The 16,088-nt window shown below is 40.1% G+C and overlaps 3 protein-coding genes and 1 non-coding gene across 4 annotated transcripts; 3 read left to right on the top strand and 1 right to left on the bottom strand.

Annotated features, from left to right (window-relative positions):
* Positions 1 to 210: 210 nt before the first annotated feature.
* Positions 211 to 1,431, top strand: rps20 (ribosomal protein S20). The gene is made up of 4 exons (XM_072450568.1): positions 211 to 370; positions 750 to 849; positions 1,021 to 1,094; positions 1,213 to 1,431. The coding sequence occupies exons 1-4, from the start codon at positions 368 to 370 to the stop codon at positions 1,393 to 1,395; spliced, it is 360 nt and encodes a 119-aa protein (XP_072306669.1). The 5' UTR covers positions 211 to 367; the 3' UTR covers positions 1,396 to 1,431.
* On the top strand, positions 889 to 956 carry LOC140365012 (small nucleolar RNA U54). The gene has a single exon (XR_011927765.1). It is a non-coding gene; the product is annotated as a small nucleolar RNA U54 (small nucleolar RNA).
* An 823-nt stretch (positions 1,432 to 2,254) lies between the features above and the next one.
* On the top strand, positions 2,255 to 10,252 carry LOC140364438 (kinesin-like protein KIF20A). Its single transcript, XM_072450567.1, has 18 exons — positions 2,255 to 2,419; positions 2,571 to 2,666; positions 2,746 to 2,865; positions 3,342 to 3,480; positions 3,561 to 3,745; positions 4,136 to 4,223; positions 4,890 to 5,066; positions 5,141 to 5,252; positions 5,419 to 5,481; positions 5,800 to 5,946; positions 6,452 to 6,614; positions 7,265 to 7,438; positions 7,869 to 8,008; positions 8,296 to 8,461; positions 9,061 to 9,163; positions 9,426 to 9,490; positions 9,550 to 9,669; positions 9,998 to 10,252. Exons 1-18 carry the CDS (start codon positions 2,324 to 2,326, stop codon positions 10,205 to 10,207), a joined length of 2,364 nt encoding a protein of 787 aa, XP_072306668.1. The 5' UTR covers positions 2,255 to 2,323; the 3' UTR covers positions 10,208 to 10,252.
* A 136-nt stretch (positions 10,253 to 10,388) lies between these two features.
* Positions 10,389 to 12,787, bottom strand: LOC140364437 (tripartite motif-containing protein 16-like). Its single transcript, XM_072450566.1, has one exon. The coding sequence runs from the start codon at positions 12,769 to 12,771 to the stop codon at positions 11,062 to 11,064; it is 1,710 nt and encodes a 569-aa protein (XP_072306667.1). The 5' UTR covers positions 12,772 to 12,787; the 3' UTR covers positions 10,389 to 11,061.
* Between the last annotated feature and the right edge of the window lie 3,301 nt (positions 12,788 to 16,088).

Genomic DNA, 16,088 nt, shown 5'->3' with positions numbered 1-16,088 from the left:
AATGGGGTAAGGAGTTACAGTGCACAGAAGAAAATGGTACATCCCACATTTGCTTTTATCTTTCATTTAATCATTTATTATTTACTTTTTTATTTATTTAAATTAATGGTCTTTTAGCGCCATCTATTGAAATAAATATTAAACTGAACTACCTTCAATGGTCACTAGAGGCCAGTATCAGATTTTGAGCGCATCTTAAGCCCTAAAAGAAGAAACAGCCCTAAGTTCCCGGATGTGTGGTACAAATTGAGCGGACGAACGCTTTACCGTCCCTTTCCTCAAGCTAACCCACGTTGGTGGCGCCCATTCCTGGCTCACCGCTGTTCGCTTGATTTATCTCCGAATAAGTCGGTCAGGAACTATAGCAATGGTACGTTTTTTTTGTAGGAAAAGCAGCTTTATTGATTATTGTCCACGTTTTTTTTCTGGATAATGACCACAGAAAGCTTTAACAAACTGGACAACTACATCTCCAAATCTGTTAGCTAATGTTAGCCTAGCCATGTCACGTTTAACTTGCTTAGCATTTCTCACATGCTTACCCTTTAAATTGCTTTGATCTACCGACATAGTCTAATCTTATGTAGTCTTACATGATTAAAGCGTATAGTTTATCTTGTATGTAATGTTAAAGCACGTCCAATTTTAAATGCATTATTCTCCAGCCTTCTTCCAGTTTCGTGGCAACACCGAGAGTCCGGTCATTTCTATATTTGTTTAAACTACACAACTCTTTAATTTTATTCCAGGCTTTCAAAGACACTGGTAAAGCACCTGTGGAGGCTGAGGTCGCCATCCACCGCATCCGCATCACCTTGACTAGCCGTAATGTCAAGTCTCTGGAGAAGGGTAAGCCACTGAATTTATAAATAAAATTGTGACTAAACCTGCGCTATGAGGATAAACTTTTGGTCAGATTAATCTTGTTGACGCATATACGCTATTCTGAGCCACACCTTGGCACACATTTTGACTTTTCTCTATGGTATCTGTTGCTAAACGTTTTTTTTTTCTCCATAGTCTGTGCTGACCTGATCCGTGGAGCAAAGGAGAAGAACCTGAAGGTGAAGGGACCGGTTCGTATGCCAACCAAGGTATGTTTTCTGACCTATTAGGAGTCCTTTAATGTTTAACGTAATATTTATGGCTTCTACCATATTAGTTGCAACTATTCTGTATTAAAACTTTTTCCACTTTTTTTTTTTACCTCAGACCCTGCGCATCACCACCAGGAAGACTCCCTGCGGTGAAGGGTCCAAAACCTGGGACAGATTCCAGATGAGGATCCACAAGCGCCTCATTGATCTGCACAGTCCATCTGAGATCGTCAAGCAGATCACCTCCATCAGCATCGAGCCGGGTGTAGAGGTCGAAGTCACCATTGCTGACGCATAAACAATGCAACGTTTTCAATAAAAGGAACAAAAGAAACGTTTTTTGGTGTGGCTCTGTGTAAATGTGCTTGTGCTGTATAAGCAAACGTAGAAATTGGATAAACAATCACTGAGTAGTCATCTGAAATGTTTATAAATTTTATCAAGTAGGCTGTGCATGGGTTTTAATTAATTGTATTAAAACTAGATACTCATCTGAACAATCTGACAAATCAAGCTGGACAATTGGTCCGTTTTAGAACGGTCATGATCCGTATCTGAACTAATACAAGACATGGTAATAAAGAGAACTCTGTATTATGTGTAATTGCGGTGGTAAAGCCTTTTCCTTAGTATGGAGTCATAATGTAAACAACTGAAGTAGAAAATAATTTAACAGAAAGCGTTGATGCATTTCACTATGTTACAAGCGAAGACAAAAAAATCAAGGTCCATTATCATGGTCCATGTCCAGCCACAGCATGAAATATTGTTCTATATAACAGATATGAGTGAATCAGATTTTGATATTACATTTTGCACCATTTACATTTAACTCTAAGGGAATCCCAGTTTCTATAGGTGGGGCATTTTGGGAAGCTTAGTGGCCTAAAAGGTTATGAAACATCAAGTTGATCAAACAAGTGGAAAGATATTAAAATTCACATTAAAATCTGTATTTCATTAAAATAACTGAAGTAACTCTTTGATCATCAAGCATCTGTTCATCTTGTCTGCTTAACATGCACCTTCCTGTGAACACCTGCCTGCAATTTAAAGTAATCACAACCTGCTCCTCCCTTTTCAGTCCAACTTCAGCCCGTGTCCAGCTTTCAATAAGAACGACATATTTGCTCATCAACTGTGGACTGGAATTAATTTATAGTTTTTATTAAAGTGATTTTAGATCTCTGACGAAGGAATAGACTTTTCCCAATTCTTGGCTCAAGATGAGTTCTGCAGACGATTTGATCAACGATGAAAGCATCAACCACCAGCTTTTGGACATGGACATGACTCTGGCTCAAACCACCACAACAGAAAAGGTCAAGCATCCACAACATAATGTCACAGAAATCTTGTGCTTTATTCAACTGTCCAACATTTACAGCTTAGTCACGTGTTTTGACTATGTTTTTGTGTTATTTCCACTGTTCATAGTTTATTGGAATAACGCTTTCATTCATATTCTTCAAGGTTCAAGAACTGAACGACTCTGAGCCACAAACGATGAGCGTCTATCTCCGTGTTAGGCCTTTTTCTAAAGACGAGCTCGGCAACTGTGAAGACCAGGTGGAGAAAGGCAACTGTTACTTGTTAATCACGTTCATGTTTTAAAGTAGCTGTGGTGCCATGTTCTCGTTTCTTTCAGGAGTGTGTCGTGATTGAAAATGAGCAGACCGTGACCCTGAACGCACCGCAGGGCTCTGCCACCATGAAGAGCAGCGAGAAGGGGATCGGCATGGCGATCCACAAGTTTTCCTTCACTCAAGTCAGTGTTGTGAACTCACTCGGGCTATTAATTTGACTTTAACATTATTATTATTGTGCAGTGGTGGAATGTAATGAAGTACAAAAGTAAAAGTGCTGCAGTCAATTCTTATAGTGGATATGTTTTGCTTTCATACATGTGAGAGTAGGAGTAGTGGGGTAGAAAGTAGTACCGGTACATACTTTCTACTGGACTACAACTGTAACTGAAACCTCTTCAAACTCAATCTCTCTCATTCTACAAAGTCTCGCCGTTTCTACAAACTCTCAATCTCAACATTTAACGCTTCTTAATTCTCAATCTGTGAAGTACTTTTTAAACGGGCACTTCCAAACTTTTACTCAAGTAGATTTGTATGTGCTACTTTTGCTTTTGACTGTTTTTTTTTTTTCGGCTCCCGTATCCGTACTACTTTTTACTTGCTTATTGCACAAAATTGAGCAGTACTTCACCAATTTTATCGTGTGTACTTTTAGATATTTGGCCCAAACACCACCCAGGCCAAGCTGTTTGAAGAAACCGTCCAAAGTCAAATGTCAGATTTCTTGAACGGCAACAACGCCCTGATATTTAGCTACGGTGTCACAAACGCAGGGAAAACCTACACTATTCAAGGCAAGTGTTAAACTAACCAAAGAAAGAACATGGTTTGTCCACTAATGCAGCTTTAATTCAATACCTTCAAACAACTTTAGGATCTCCAAAGGATCCCGGGATCCTTCCTCGTGTCCTGGACGTTACGTTTCGACACATCAGGGGTCACCAGTATGAAGCTATGGACGTGAAACCTTATCTCCGTAACGACGCACAGTTTCTCACGTCGGAGCAAGTCAAGCAGGAGAAGAGCATTAAGGCCGCTGTGTTTGCTTCATGGAAAGAGGTGAACAATTACCTTTTTTAAGCAAACACGGATTATCAAATGTATTTGTGACTAAAAGATGGTGCCAGTAGCTTTCACTCCTGTCTTTCAGCAAGAAAGATGTCTGAATGAACAGCAGGGGTTTCAGGCAATTGATTCCTTCCTGATTAAAATATATTATATTTTCCCATTCAAAATATAATGTTTTCCTCTGTCTTGCCAAATCCTTATGCCTGATACCCATGACCCTTTTTCTTTGGCATCTTCCCTCCATCTAAATACTGAAACATAATTGTTATGTTACTGTACTACAATTGGGCGTGTTAATCTTTTTATCTGCACACATTCTACCGCTATACGCTGCTTTAAAGATAATTGTAGATCATCTCTATAACATTCTTGATGTTTCAGGAGAGCGACACTTTCAGAGGCAGTGGTGGTAGTGATGCTTTATGCCTTAGAGGTCGTTCATCCTCCTGTTCATCATTTACCGAAACTGGTAGGTCTATTACTAATACTCATTTTTGTAATACTGATGGAACTCATATGGCACTAAAGAAATCTGTAGTCTGGAACGGGACATTATCCTGCCATTTTCTGTGTGGTTGGGTTGAATATGCAGCAGCAATGGAGATTTTTGCTGAATGTCAAACTGCGTGTTCGTTCAAAAGTATACTGACTCTGTGTCCATGACCCAATAGCACAGGCACATGTTAATTTTTTTGCATCTCTTTGCCTTAATGTCAGCATGTGTAAAACGTTCCAAAGTTCAACAATGGCTTTTCTTTTTTGATACATCTTCAAAAACGTATTTTAAAGGAGACTCATTAGGCTTTTTTCCATGTCTTTAGCATTGAACCATAACATAAGTAGATCATCCTTTTACATTTTGTTCACTGTAAACGGCGACATGGATTTAAAACTGCTTGGTAACAGTAACTAATACATTGACTTCCTGTTCAACGCTGCAAAACTGATTAGCTCCACCTCTTGTTTACTTTAAAACCATTTTAGAATCCTACATGCATCATTTCTAAGTTATTGTGGTTGCATATTTAAAAGCTACAATATTTCCCCTTTAAAACTGGCCTAGGCCTCTACCCTTATCAGAGGCTGTAACGGAATTTGAAAACGACCATTTACTTGTAACATGTGCTTTCTGTAGTGGTAACGGACGGCACGGTGATGACGGCCGGTGATCAGTTTGCCCTGTGGGTCGCCTTCTTTGAAATCTACAACGAGTGCGTGTACGACCTCCTCCAGGCCTCGCAATGCAGCAAGTCCAAGAAACGAGCCGTCCTGAGGGTGTGCGACGACGGAGCCGGAAACGCCTACGTAAAAGGTCATTGCTGTACTTTAAAATGCTTTTGATACGTTTTCTTTTTAGGCCCGCAATATTTCAAATGATGATTTCAGATCTGAGGTGGATCAACATCATGAATCTGAGTGAAGCAAACAAGATATTGCAATACGGAAACAAGAATCGAAGTGCAGCGGCCACTAAAATGAACCAGTGCTCCAGTAGAAGGCAAGTCCACAAGGCTGCGATATTCATTCAAAATGCATAAAATAAGCTATGTACATTTACTTTGAATACAGTAATGGATCAAGAACATAGATTTGTTATGATTCTGAGATTCCACTTTTTTTTGTGTCGTGCGTTTGATATTTTTTCTATCCATTTAATTTTACAGCCACAGCATATTTACAATGAAGCTTCTGAAGATTGATGATGATGCAGTGAAGGGCATTTCAGAGTAAGAATTTTAAGTGACATCAATTTTATTTAAGAGTATCTAATAGTTTCAGACAGTATTGTGGACATGAAATGGAACAGGAAATCGTGGAAGTCTGCCTTTTTTTAATATAATAATGCTTTAAAATTTGTGGTTAAAATGTATCTTATTTTTATTTATTTTTTATATATAATAAAAAATAATCTGTGTGTATATACGTGCATTCCAGACAAATGTAACAAAAACACAGGGTTTATCACACAATGTTTGTTGTTTTGCAGCCACTTTCAGTTTGGTGTACTATAGTCATAGTTGTTGTAAACTCTTGTTTTCCTCCAGGTTTTCTCTGTGCGACCTGGCCGGCTCTGAAAGGTGCAACAAGACAAAGACGTTTGGAGAGCGACTCAAAGAGGCTGCGAACATCAACAACTCTCTGCTCACCCTGGGGAAGTGCATCATGGCTCTGCGCAACAATCAGGGCGACAGGTGAAAGACGTGGGCGGCACGGGTGAAGGACGTGGTGGGCGGCACGGGTGAAGGACGTGGTGGGCGGCACGGGTGAAGGACGTGGTGGGCGGCACGGGTGAAGGACGTGGTGGGCGGCACGGGTGATGGACGTGGTGGGCGGCACGGGTGAAGGACGTGGTGGGCGTCGGGCAGGAAACTATATTGACTATGATCCTTTGCTCGAATTCAGTACATGAAATCACTTACACTTATGTATCAATTAATGATTCACTCGAAGCTTTTTAAAAGAAAATAATGTTTGCAATCATGTTAGTTGAAATGTTTATTGTATTTTTTTTTCATAAAGTCCTTTTGTCCGGACTAAATTACTGTTACTGATCTGATTTTTGTGATGCGGGGCCCATGGTGGTACTGAAAAGGTATTAGTTATTTTTAAACTTTTAAATTGGTTAAAAATATAAAGAACTTGCCCCCTTATGAGATTATGTAATGTTTCATTTAAAAAAACTTTCCATTTTCCCAGATCAAAAAGCTGCATTCCCTTCAGAGAGAGCAAGCTCACAAAGCTCTTCCAGTCTTTCTTCTGCGGCAAAGGAAAAGCCTCAATGATTGTGAACATAAACCAGTGCGCCTCCACCTACGACGAGACGCTCCACGTTATGAAGTTCTCTGCTGTGGCCAAACAGGTGAAATGTCCTGCACAGGTCCAGTCTGGCACAAACGTAATGACCAAAGACGGGAGAAGTAAATAATATACAGGTCATGTAGTTCATCTATATCAGACGAAATGGATAAGAAAGTGTGTGTCATCTTATGGGAATACATCATTTTACTTATTTTGTCAGAACAAACTACAAAATGAATATTAAGTAACTACTTATTGGGGCACAGGTGGATGGAATAGCCAAAAATCTGTTTCATCACTTCTGTTAAAAATATTACTAAAGTACAAAGTAATGGTCCAAAATATTACTAAGAATAAGAATTTAAAAATTATACTACTATAAAATATTACTATTAAAGTAAGGCTAACACTCTGAGCATAACATCTGTTTTATAATTTGAAGTAATTGAAAATATCAGCTTTTGGGAATTTATACTTTTAGTCCTTCAAAGAATTAAAAAAACCTAATTCTCATGTTGTGAAAAGAACATGTCTAAAATGAGCCTTGGAAAATCTCTTTCCTATAGTATTTCCAAAGGTAATTAAGACGCATGTAGATTTTCTTGTAGTTTTTTACATGTGGGGCAGTAAATTAAGCGAGTGGTCAAGCTGTGAATGACCTGTGAATGTAAGCGTCTTAACGCAAAGCGCGTTTCCTCTGTCTGCCTGTAGGTGGTGCACGTGATCCCAGAGAAGTCGGTCCATATGGCTCAGTGTTTGTTCGGTCGAGATGGTAAACCCCTGGTGCGTCCCGGGGCAGACAGTCCCTCCCCGGAAGGTTATCTGTCTGAAGACGAGCTGCTGGACGAGGAGGAGGAAGCTGATGTGTCTCTGATGCCACAAAACGTAATATATTTAACATTAAAGCAAAATTATACTGGGGACTCCATATTGTGACTGAATCCCATTTGAATTGATCACTATGGCAACTACTCGAATGCTTAATCACTCAGAACTGATGGAATCAAAAGGACTAGTCGGCTTCCCATTTTATGAAACGTTTCCCTTCAAATTTTGATATAGTTTGAAATTGGTAATCACTGCCACTAATTTTCTGTGATTCTGAAAGCCGTGGATTATTTAAAAATGTTAAACGTATTTGCTCAAAACTACTTAAAATTGGATTCCTTCGATTAAATGGTTTTAGTGTCTGTCATTTCACCTTCAAATGTACAGTATTCAAAGGGGGAAATTGCAATTATAACAAACTTTAAAATGAGGTTGGTACAGATTGGTTAGAAATTGACTTGCCCATTTTCTTCCCACATTTTTATAGGTGCTTCTAAACATGATCGAGAATCTGAAGAGTAAGTTATTGGCTGAGCGTCGGAAAAACCTCGTCCAGGAAATGGAAATTCGCAACGAAATGGGAGACGCCATGATGCAGCAGATTATGGAGAGTGAAGAACTGCGCAGGTATATTTGATATTTAAGTTAATATATTATCACAGGTAATTGATTACTGAGGAAAAATCAACTAATTTAGTAAGTAATTATCGAAAGACATGCCAAGTGCTGACAGGTTTTCTGATAGACAAAGTAGTGCATTCACCAAAATAACAAACATTATAAATTTGGTTGTAAAAATGCTTTATGAAGATGTTCTCCAGCAGCATCTTTTATTTTGATCTTAATCAAAATGGGTAAAAATCTGCTTCACAAGCCTTTCCACAAAAATTACCAGATTTTTGTTTTTTTGCTAGCCGAGAGATTGAGGAGCTGAAGGAAGGCTACCAGGAGAAATTGGAAAACACTTTTGAGATGTACAAGGACGCCATCAAAGAGCACGCTTATCAGAGCGCCCTGAGGAACCTGGAAGACGACTATGTCCCGCTGGACGAGTTCACAGCCGAACAAGACAAAGTAGAGGTATGTTGTAAGTTTGTGTTGCAATCTCGTTTACTAAGGCTGTGCACAGTTTGGAAAGTACTTGAAATTGACATCATGCAAATGGTATGAAAGGTTTGTTTGTTTTTGTACAATTAAACTTTGGTTAGCTCATCTATAAAAACTGTAGAACTGCTACTGTTTTCAACTTGTGCTGCTTCACAAAGTAGTGAAACGGTGGTAGATGATGGGATGTAAAGGTGAGCCAAATGCCTGTGGTTCCCAACTTTATTCATGCTGATCTATTTTTTTTTTTTAACCTGTATAAATTATTTGGCTGGGATTTGTCTAAAATCATGCTAAAAACAAATTGTAAAGATGTCATTTTTTTTGGGGGGAGGGGGGGGTTTACACAATTTCCTTAACTCTCAACGGCCCCTGGCCGACATAACCCTAAAGCTATAGTTTTTGAATGGTTAATAGTGGGGCTCAGCTTAAAATTTGCACAAGTTTCCTACGTTGATTTTACTTGCATTCTATTCGTTCGTCCTGTTGAGTCGAAAACAAAACAATGAAACGGCCAGGTATAGTGTACAGAACTACTGACCTGGGATTCGTCCTCAACTTGGCTCCCGATGCAGGAGCTAAAGCGTCAGTTGGAGAGTGTTGAAGGCCGAGGACGTTCAGTGGCGAAGACAGATCAGTGGACTCAGACCAGTCCATCCGAAGAGACAGAAGCATCAGGTACAGCACACGTCTCCTGTCTCCCGGGTTTAACATCTGTGTGGTACAACCTTTGACTGATGGAAGCGTGGGGGCCAATCTCATCAAGAACAGACTATTTACTGCATGTTCACCCTTGTCTATTAAAGCTTTCAGTCCAAAACGTCCTTAAAAAGATTATAGCTGTTAAAACTGGTGTTAAAAGTTTACTTAAACGATGTATTTTCAAAGTCTGGCCATTTGACATCAACCTTAACCATTCACATGTTCTCACATTTAACAGAGAGGTGCAAGAGGCTTTATAAAGAAAGGTCTGCTTTGGAAAGCATGTGTGAGAGCAGACAAGAGGTATTTAAACTCCTTCATTTTCCACTTTTCTCTGCCTTCTCTAAATGATTGCTTTCCAGTTAATCATATCGTTGGAGAAAAGTCTGAAAGATCTCACCGAGGGGCACAAATGGCTCACAAATTGTCTCACGGAGAAGACGCTGGAGGCAGAAACCTTCAGGATGAAAGCAGAGGATATGGTCAGTTGGTTACAGCACAAATATTTAAGTTGGGGGGGGGAAGATGAATTAGTACTGGTAATTTTGAAGTTAAACGAGTCACTTATAAGTAGATCATTTCAGCTTGTTCTAAACCTGATTAAATCAATTGCCAAATCACCAAGTATTTGCTTTGGTGATCTATTGTGGTGAAGTAAATTTAACAAGGAACATTACTTGGTTTTGAATTAACTAGATGCCATAATTAAGTTGCTTATTTGTAACTACACTATTTAGATTTTGCCTGCAAGACTTGTTTTATTTATTCACTTTTTCACTAATGCTGTTTTTTGTTTTGTTTCCCCTTTAGTCCAAATCTCTTGAGGACGTCCTGCTGCAGAACATTGAAAAGGACAAAGAAATTGAGACGCTTAAAGAGCAACTCGAAAAGATCATCCCGGTGCCGCTCAAACCCAAACGCGGCCTCCTCGCCAACATTAAAGACGCAGTGACCTCACCACGACACTCCAGCTCCCCAGCTCGCTCCCTCAGGAAGACTACGAGAGCTGTGAAACACTAAGATTTTAGGTTTTTAAATGTAAAATATTTTATCATTTAAACTGGTTGTGTGAATCTTATAAAATAAATGAAATTGATCTTAAATGAGTGGAGTCCAATTTGTACGTGTGAAATTAGGAGATCCCAAACGGATTGTAGTTTTTAATAGCAAAAGCTAGAAGCAGAAAACAACATTCCTCTCCCAAAATTGTATAACGTTGTTGCATCTAACTCATGATGTAAAAGTTCATTGTTCTTGCAATACTAACTAGTGAATTCATTTTTTTTTTTTTTAGCTCAAAGGCCCCCCAAACATGCATTCCTACTGTGAGCGGGCCTGACTTGCCACAGATCAGATTCTTATTTGTAAATGTTTCGTGGAATTCTTACAAACACTATCGTCCACAAACTTCACTCCTGAGCTCAGATCACCATCACTATGAACCTCAAAGTACAAATCGGAGGGTTTGGCTTATTTCTAGTCAGTTTCAAAGTCATGTCACATTTTTGTAGTCCACATGCTTTGAGAGCCCCGGCCTGTAACTTGGCCTGGTGGTGTCTTCTGTTTTGCTTCCACGTAGACAAGTTTAATGCCGTTCTGTGGAACCTTTTTGCCGGACCCTTAATTAGAAATGTTACGTAATGCACCTTGGAGTTACTTTTTAGTGTACATTTACTTCAGAGTCACACTCATTGGTACCGAGATGCTCTGAGGCAGACAGAAATACCCCTTATTGAACCATCAATCTTTGCATTGTTGGCATAAACGACTAGCATCTAGGAGGTTATGCAAATTATCAACACGCCACTGCTACGCATGGAACTATATTTCATCTTGCAGGATTACAACTTGACTGTAAAATATGAGCCGATTGTTCAGTCTCCCACACGGTCTTGCTCAAGAGTGAGAAATCGCACAGTGTCTTTTGTGAAATACAGTCCCCATTGGAACCTTAGTCCCATGTGCAGTGGCTCTGTAAACTTGGTCTGGACTCTGTGTAGGAGGGTCATTGCATCCGAAATACTGTAGATGCACAACACCCCTGCAGCATGATCCAGGTAGACCCCTATTTTAGACGAAACCTGACCTGGGATACGCAACTGGACTTTGTTAAACATGAACAAATAACCAGCCTTGTCAATGCATAACGCCCACGATTTATCGTTCCGTCCCAAGACACATTCGTCACCGCTTCCTTTTCTCTTTAAACTCTTGTAAGCGAGTGCGATGTCCATCATTGAACCACTCCACTCCAGTTCCCAGTAATGACGACCAATGAAGTCTTCTCTACTCAACACCTGCCAGTAATAGTCAAATCTTTCCGGATTCTTGGGGTATTTTTGATCTTCCTCCATAAGCGTAGCTCTTCTGTCACCATCTGAGAGCGAGATTTGTGAATGCGCAGTGTACGAGTCCATTGTGATTTGGCATGAATATTGTAAGAAGTCTTCTCTCGTTTTTGGATCTGGTTGAGTTGGTTGCTCGTGAACTGCTGGCGATATTTCCGCTAGTCCTTCAGTTAGGGCGAGCTTTAAGTTATCAGTTAGATCTGCCACAGTTATAGCCACTCTGTCAGAAAATTGTAGGGGATTTTCCATTTCCATTATTGGCACCGGCAAATGCTGTGTCGGAATTTCATTGGATAAAGTTGCATATTTGTGAAGGAAGAAGTTATGGTCCGGTGTTTGCGCTAACGAGTTTAGTTCAACCTGGGTTATCCTCAGTTTTTTAAGCTTCAACTCCAGTTCATCCGAAAGCCGTTGAAACGTGGCGTCCTCGGCTTTTTGATAGGCCCATACTCGTTTTTCCACGTCGTACATTTTTTCCTGGACAAGATGAATCAACCCAGTAAAGCATTCTTTCATAATTCCGACTGCTTCTTCTGCCTTGTAGTTTAGCTCGAGCTCCTCTTTTCTGATCCTCTCCAAATCTGTTTCTTTCTTCTGTATTTTTTGCACAATTTGGTGATGTCTTGCTTCAACTTCCGCTTGCCTCACATCCCTTTCCTTTGCAGCCATAACTATACAATGCCCAGTGTGTTTTTGCTCCATGCAACAGACGACACAAATGAGCTCTTGATCTGTTCGGCAAAACATCTTCTTTACTTCGCAGTGGTCGGTGCAAATATTTTCCTTGATGTTTGCGGATGGCGTCGTCAACTGGTGTTTCCTCAAAGCATCGGACTGATAGTGAGACTGTAAATGCACTTCGCAATAGGAAGCGACACATTGCAAGCACGATTTGATGGCTTTTAGTCGCTGACCAATGCAAATATCACAAGTTATATCTGTTTCTTCAGCAGGGCAGTGGCCAGAAGAAGCAGATTGGACCAATCCACTCTTGTTGAGCTGCTCCACCAAAATACCCAGCACAGTATTTTTAACCAGACCAGGCCTAGGCACAAAGCTCTGCCTACATTGTGGACAACTGTAGAGTCCGTTTTTTTCCTCCCACTCCCAATGGCCTTCAATACATTTCATGCAGTAGCTGTGTCCACAACCAATAGTCACCGGATTGTTCAGTAAATCCAAGCAAATGGGGCAAGAAAATGCCTGAAAGTCCAGCTGAAGTTTGCTCTCCGCCATGTCTCTGCTCAGTGTTGTGGGGTGTCAATTTTCAGCGTGTGGGTGGGTTGGAAAGTGACAGTTATGGGGGCTGGATCTTGTTGTTCCACCCATTTTCCCTCAGCCAATCAGAAACGGGGAACACGGCAAAAGTAAGAAACAAGTGGAATAAGTTAAGGATTAGTTGAAGAGTTGGAAACGCTTCAATATTTAAAAGGTATTTCATCAAAAATTGTGTCAACATTTCAGATGACTACAACTGAATCTTTTGCTCCGATGGAACACTTCTGGACGAATGAGGGATTACACCAGGGGTGGGCAATCATTTTCCTCCGAGGGCCATATTCGAATCCAGGCAAGTAGCGGAGGGCCGGCCCGCCATCATTGGTGTGAAAAAAAAAAAAATCAAAAAAATGAAATGTCAAATAAAATATAACTTTTCTGTCAAATACAGGCAAGGCAAGGCAAGTTTATTTGTAGAGCACATTTCATACACAAGGCAATTCAAAGTGCTTCACAGCAGGAAAATGCATTCAAATCACAAAGAAATTACAGAAACAGAAATACAATAAAATTAACTAAATTAAAAATTATCAATCCAACTGATTTTCTAAACTAATAAAATCACAAACAAAAGAGAAGAGTGCAAAGAAAAAATCCTTTCAGTCATATGCGCAGCTAAACAAAACTGTTTTTAGCTTAGATTTGAACATTGTCAGAGTAGAAGCCTGTCTCACATCTTCAGGAAGACTGTTCCAGATTTTAGCTGCATAAAACTGAAACGCAGATTCCCCATGTTTTGTCCTGACTCTGGGCACCAGCAGGAGGCCGGTCCCTGAGGTCCTCAGAGTCCGAGATGGTTCATATGGCACTAACATATCCAAGGTGTACTTTGGTGCTAGGCCATGGAGAGACTTGTACACAAGCAGAGCTGCTTTAAAGTCTATTCTCTGAGCCACAGGAGCCAGTGCAGAGACCTGAGAACAGGACTAATGTGATCATACTTCCTGGTTCTGGTCAGGACCCGAGCAGCAGCGTTCTGGATGTACTGCAGCTGTTTTACAGCTCGTTTGGAGAGGCCAGTGAGCAGGCCGTTACAGTAGTCTAATCTACTGGAGACAAACGCATGGATAAGTCTCTCTAAATCTGGTTTTGACACTATATTTTTGATTTTGGCAATGTTTTTTAGATGGTAAAAAGCTGCTGATGTTATTGATTTGACGTGGCTATTAAAGTTCAAGTCTGAGTCCATTATTACCACCAGATTTCTGATTTGGTTTGTAGGTTTTAGAGCGAGACTCTGGACTCTTTAGGCTATTGAATCTATTATTTAATTGATTTCACGTCATATGTGTTAAGGATACACGTGCAGACAGATGCCTGAGGGCATCCAGCGTCTTTGGGTCCCTGAAAAGCGCTATACAAATAAAAGATTTATTATTATTAGGCCCGAGCGCCACAAGCTGGCGAGAGGCCTATTAGTCCCGTAAGGGAAAGTGCGCACGTACATAAAGCACTCATTTGCGCTAAGTAGCTCACGAATACGTTCCCCATCTCTTGCATGTTCCGTGCATATAAGCATGTAATGCAAAAATTGACCATTATTACTGTATAGAGGGCCAAAAACACAAAGTGGGCGGAGCCCACTCAAAATTAACGAAAGTACCCGTCAGTGACCAGGGACCCACACTATAAGGTAGGAAAGCGCGAGCGCTTTCCGAAAATGTATAGTTTATGATATTTGAAAAATGGGAAACATTGTTTTCGCATCGGAATATTATTCTTTCTTTCTTTCTTCTCGGGACCAACCCCCCTACTTTTCACCCAGTGAACATTGACAAAAAGTCACAAAAATTTGCACACCTCTAAAAATCGTGCCTCTCTACATTCTGGCTATTTCCTTTTTCTAAAATTAAAAAAATTGGCGCGTCAGCGCCCCCAAATGTACCGAAAATGCATTGAGAGATAGGAAATGACCCAAAAAAAATCTGATCGTAGAATCATGAAATTTGGCGCAGAGGTAGATGGTGACAAGAGAAGTAAAAAATATTATTATTATTAACGCCGTCCACCCAAACAAATGTTGGCCATATTGGTTCAAAACTGGCTAAGCATGACTCAGGAGTTTTTCCAAACGTCGTACTTTTACGAACTCCTCCCAGGGCGTTCGTTGGCCCTAAAAAGCTGAAATTTTGTGAAAATGCTACTGAGGAGTGGGACATCAAAAGTTATTCAAATTACATTGAAACCTGTCACGGTCTCTGTGCGGCGAAGCCGCAAACTGTAGCTAGAATTTCAGAAATCTCCCAAATTTAAAATTTGCTGCCGTTTGCGCATATAAAGTCCGAATTGCGTCAAATTAGAATCAGTTGTTAAACTCTTTACCCTAAACCTACTTGAAGTGAAATAAATTAATTTGGCGCCACAGCACAGATTTTATATGGAGGTTAAATGTTTAGTTTTGCGAAATTATATGGAATTTGACACACCTCAATTTTGGCATCCTCATCAAAAATGTCAATGAGACCCATGTCATAATTGTTATGGCTTTGCTGTAGCGATGACCAAAACCTCCCACGTTATTCCAATGGGAAAATCGCCAGAACATGTTTACACTTTATACTTTTAACGAACTCCTCCCAGGGCGTTAGCCCTATTAACCTGAAATTTGGCGAGACTCATCTTTAGGACCATCAAAAGTTATCCGCATTTTTATTCAAAGAGTCACGGTGTCTGTGCGGCAAAGCCGCACATTTTGCCAAGAATTCAAAATAAAATTGCTTTTTGATGGTAAAACAAAGGGGAGAAGATGTGACAGCGTCACAGATTCAGCAGTAGGCGTAATAAATGGACAATTGGGGCGCGTTAGCGCCCCCTCCTCTTGCGGCGTGGCGAGGGCCGATCATTGCCGCTTGCGGCTATATCTATTATTATTATTGAAAAAGATTTTTTTTTTTTTTTTAAATATTACTTGGACAAGCTTGGCGGGCCGGATTGAAAGGCCCTGCGGGCGGGATCCGGCCCGCGGGCTGTAGTTTGCCCACCCCTGGATTACACAAACACTTATTTGAAAATATAATTTTTACTTCTTTTTTTACTCATTGGAAAAGGCAAGAATACAGCAAATCATTTAATTGTGTCTATTTCATAAATAAATAAATAAATAAATGTATTATTGAATAAATCTATAACTTTTGAAATGCTGATGGTTTGGCATGAATCGGAATCGCCACCTATATGCCAAAAAAAGTTGAAGTATATATACTTTTGATTTTCATTAGAACTAATAATGGTTAAATGGTTTTGCAGGTCTTTCCTTCTTGCTGTTGTCAGACTCT

The sequence above is a fragment of the Eucyclogobius newberryi genome, unplaced genomic scaffold (genome assembly GCF_026437365.1).
Source record: "Eucyclogobius newberryi isolate DKJ021-1_F unplaced genomic scaffold, fEucNew1.0.hap1 SCAF_18, whole genome shotgun sequence".
NCBI lineage: Eukaryota > Metazoa > Chordata > Actinopteri > Gobiiformes > Gobiidae > Eucyclogobius > Eucyclogobius newberryi.
This window is presented reverse-complemented; position numbering and strand designations above follow the sequence as displayed.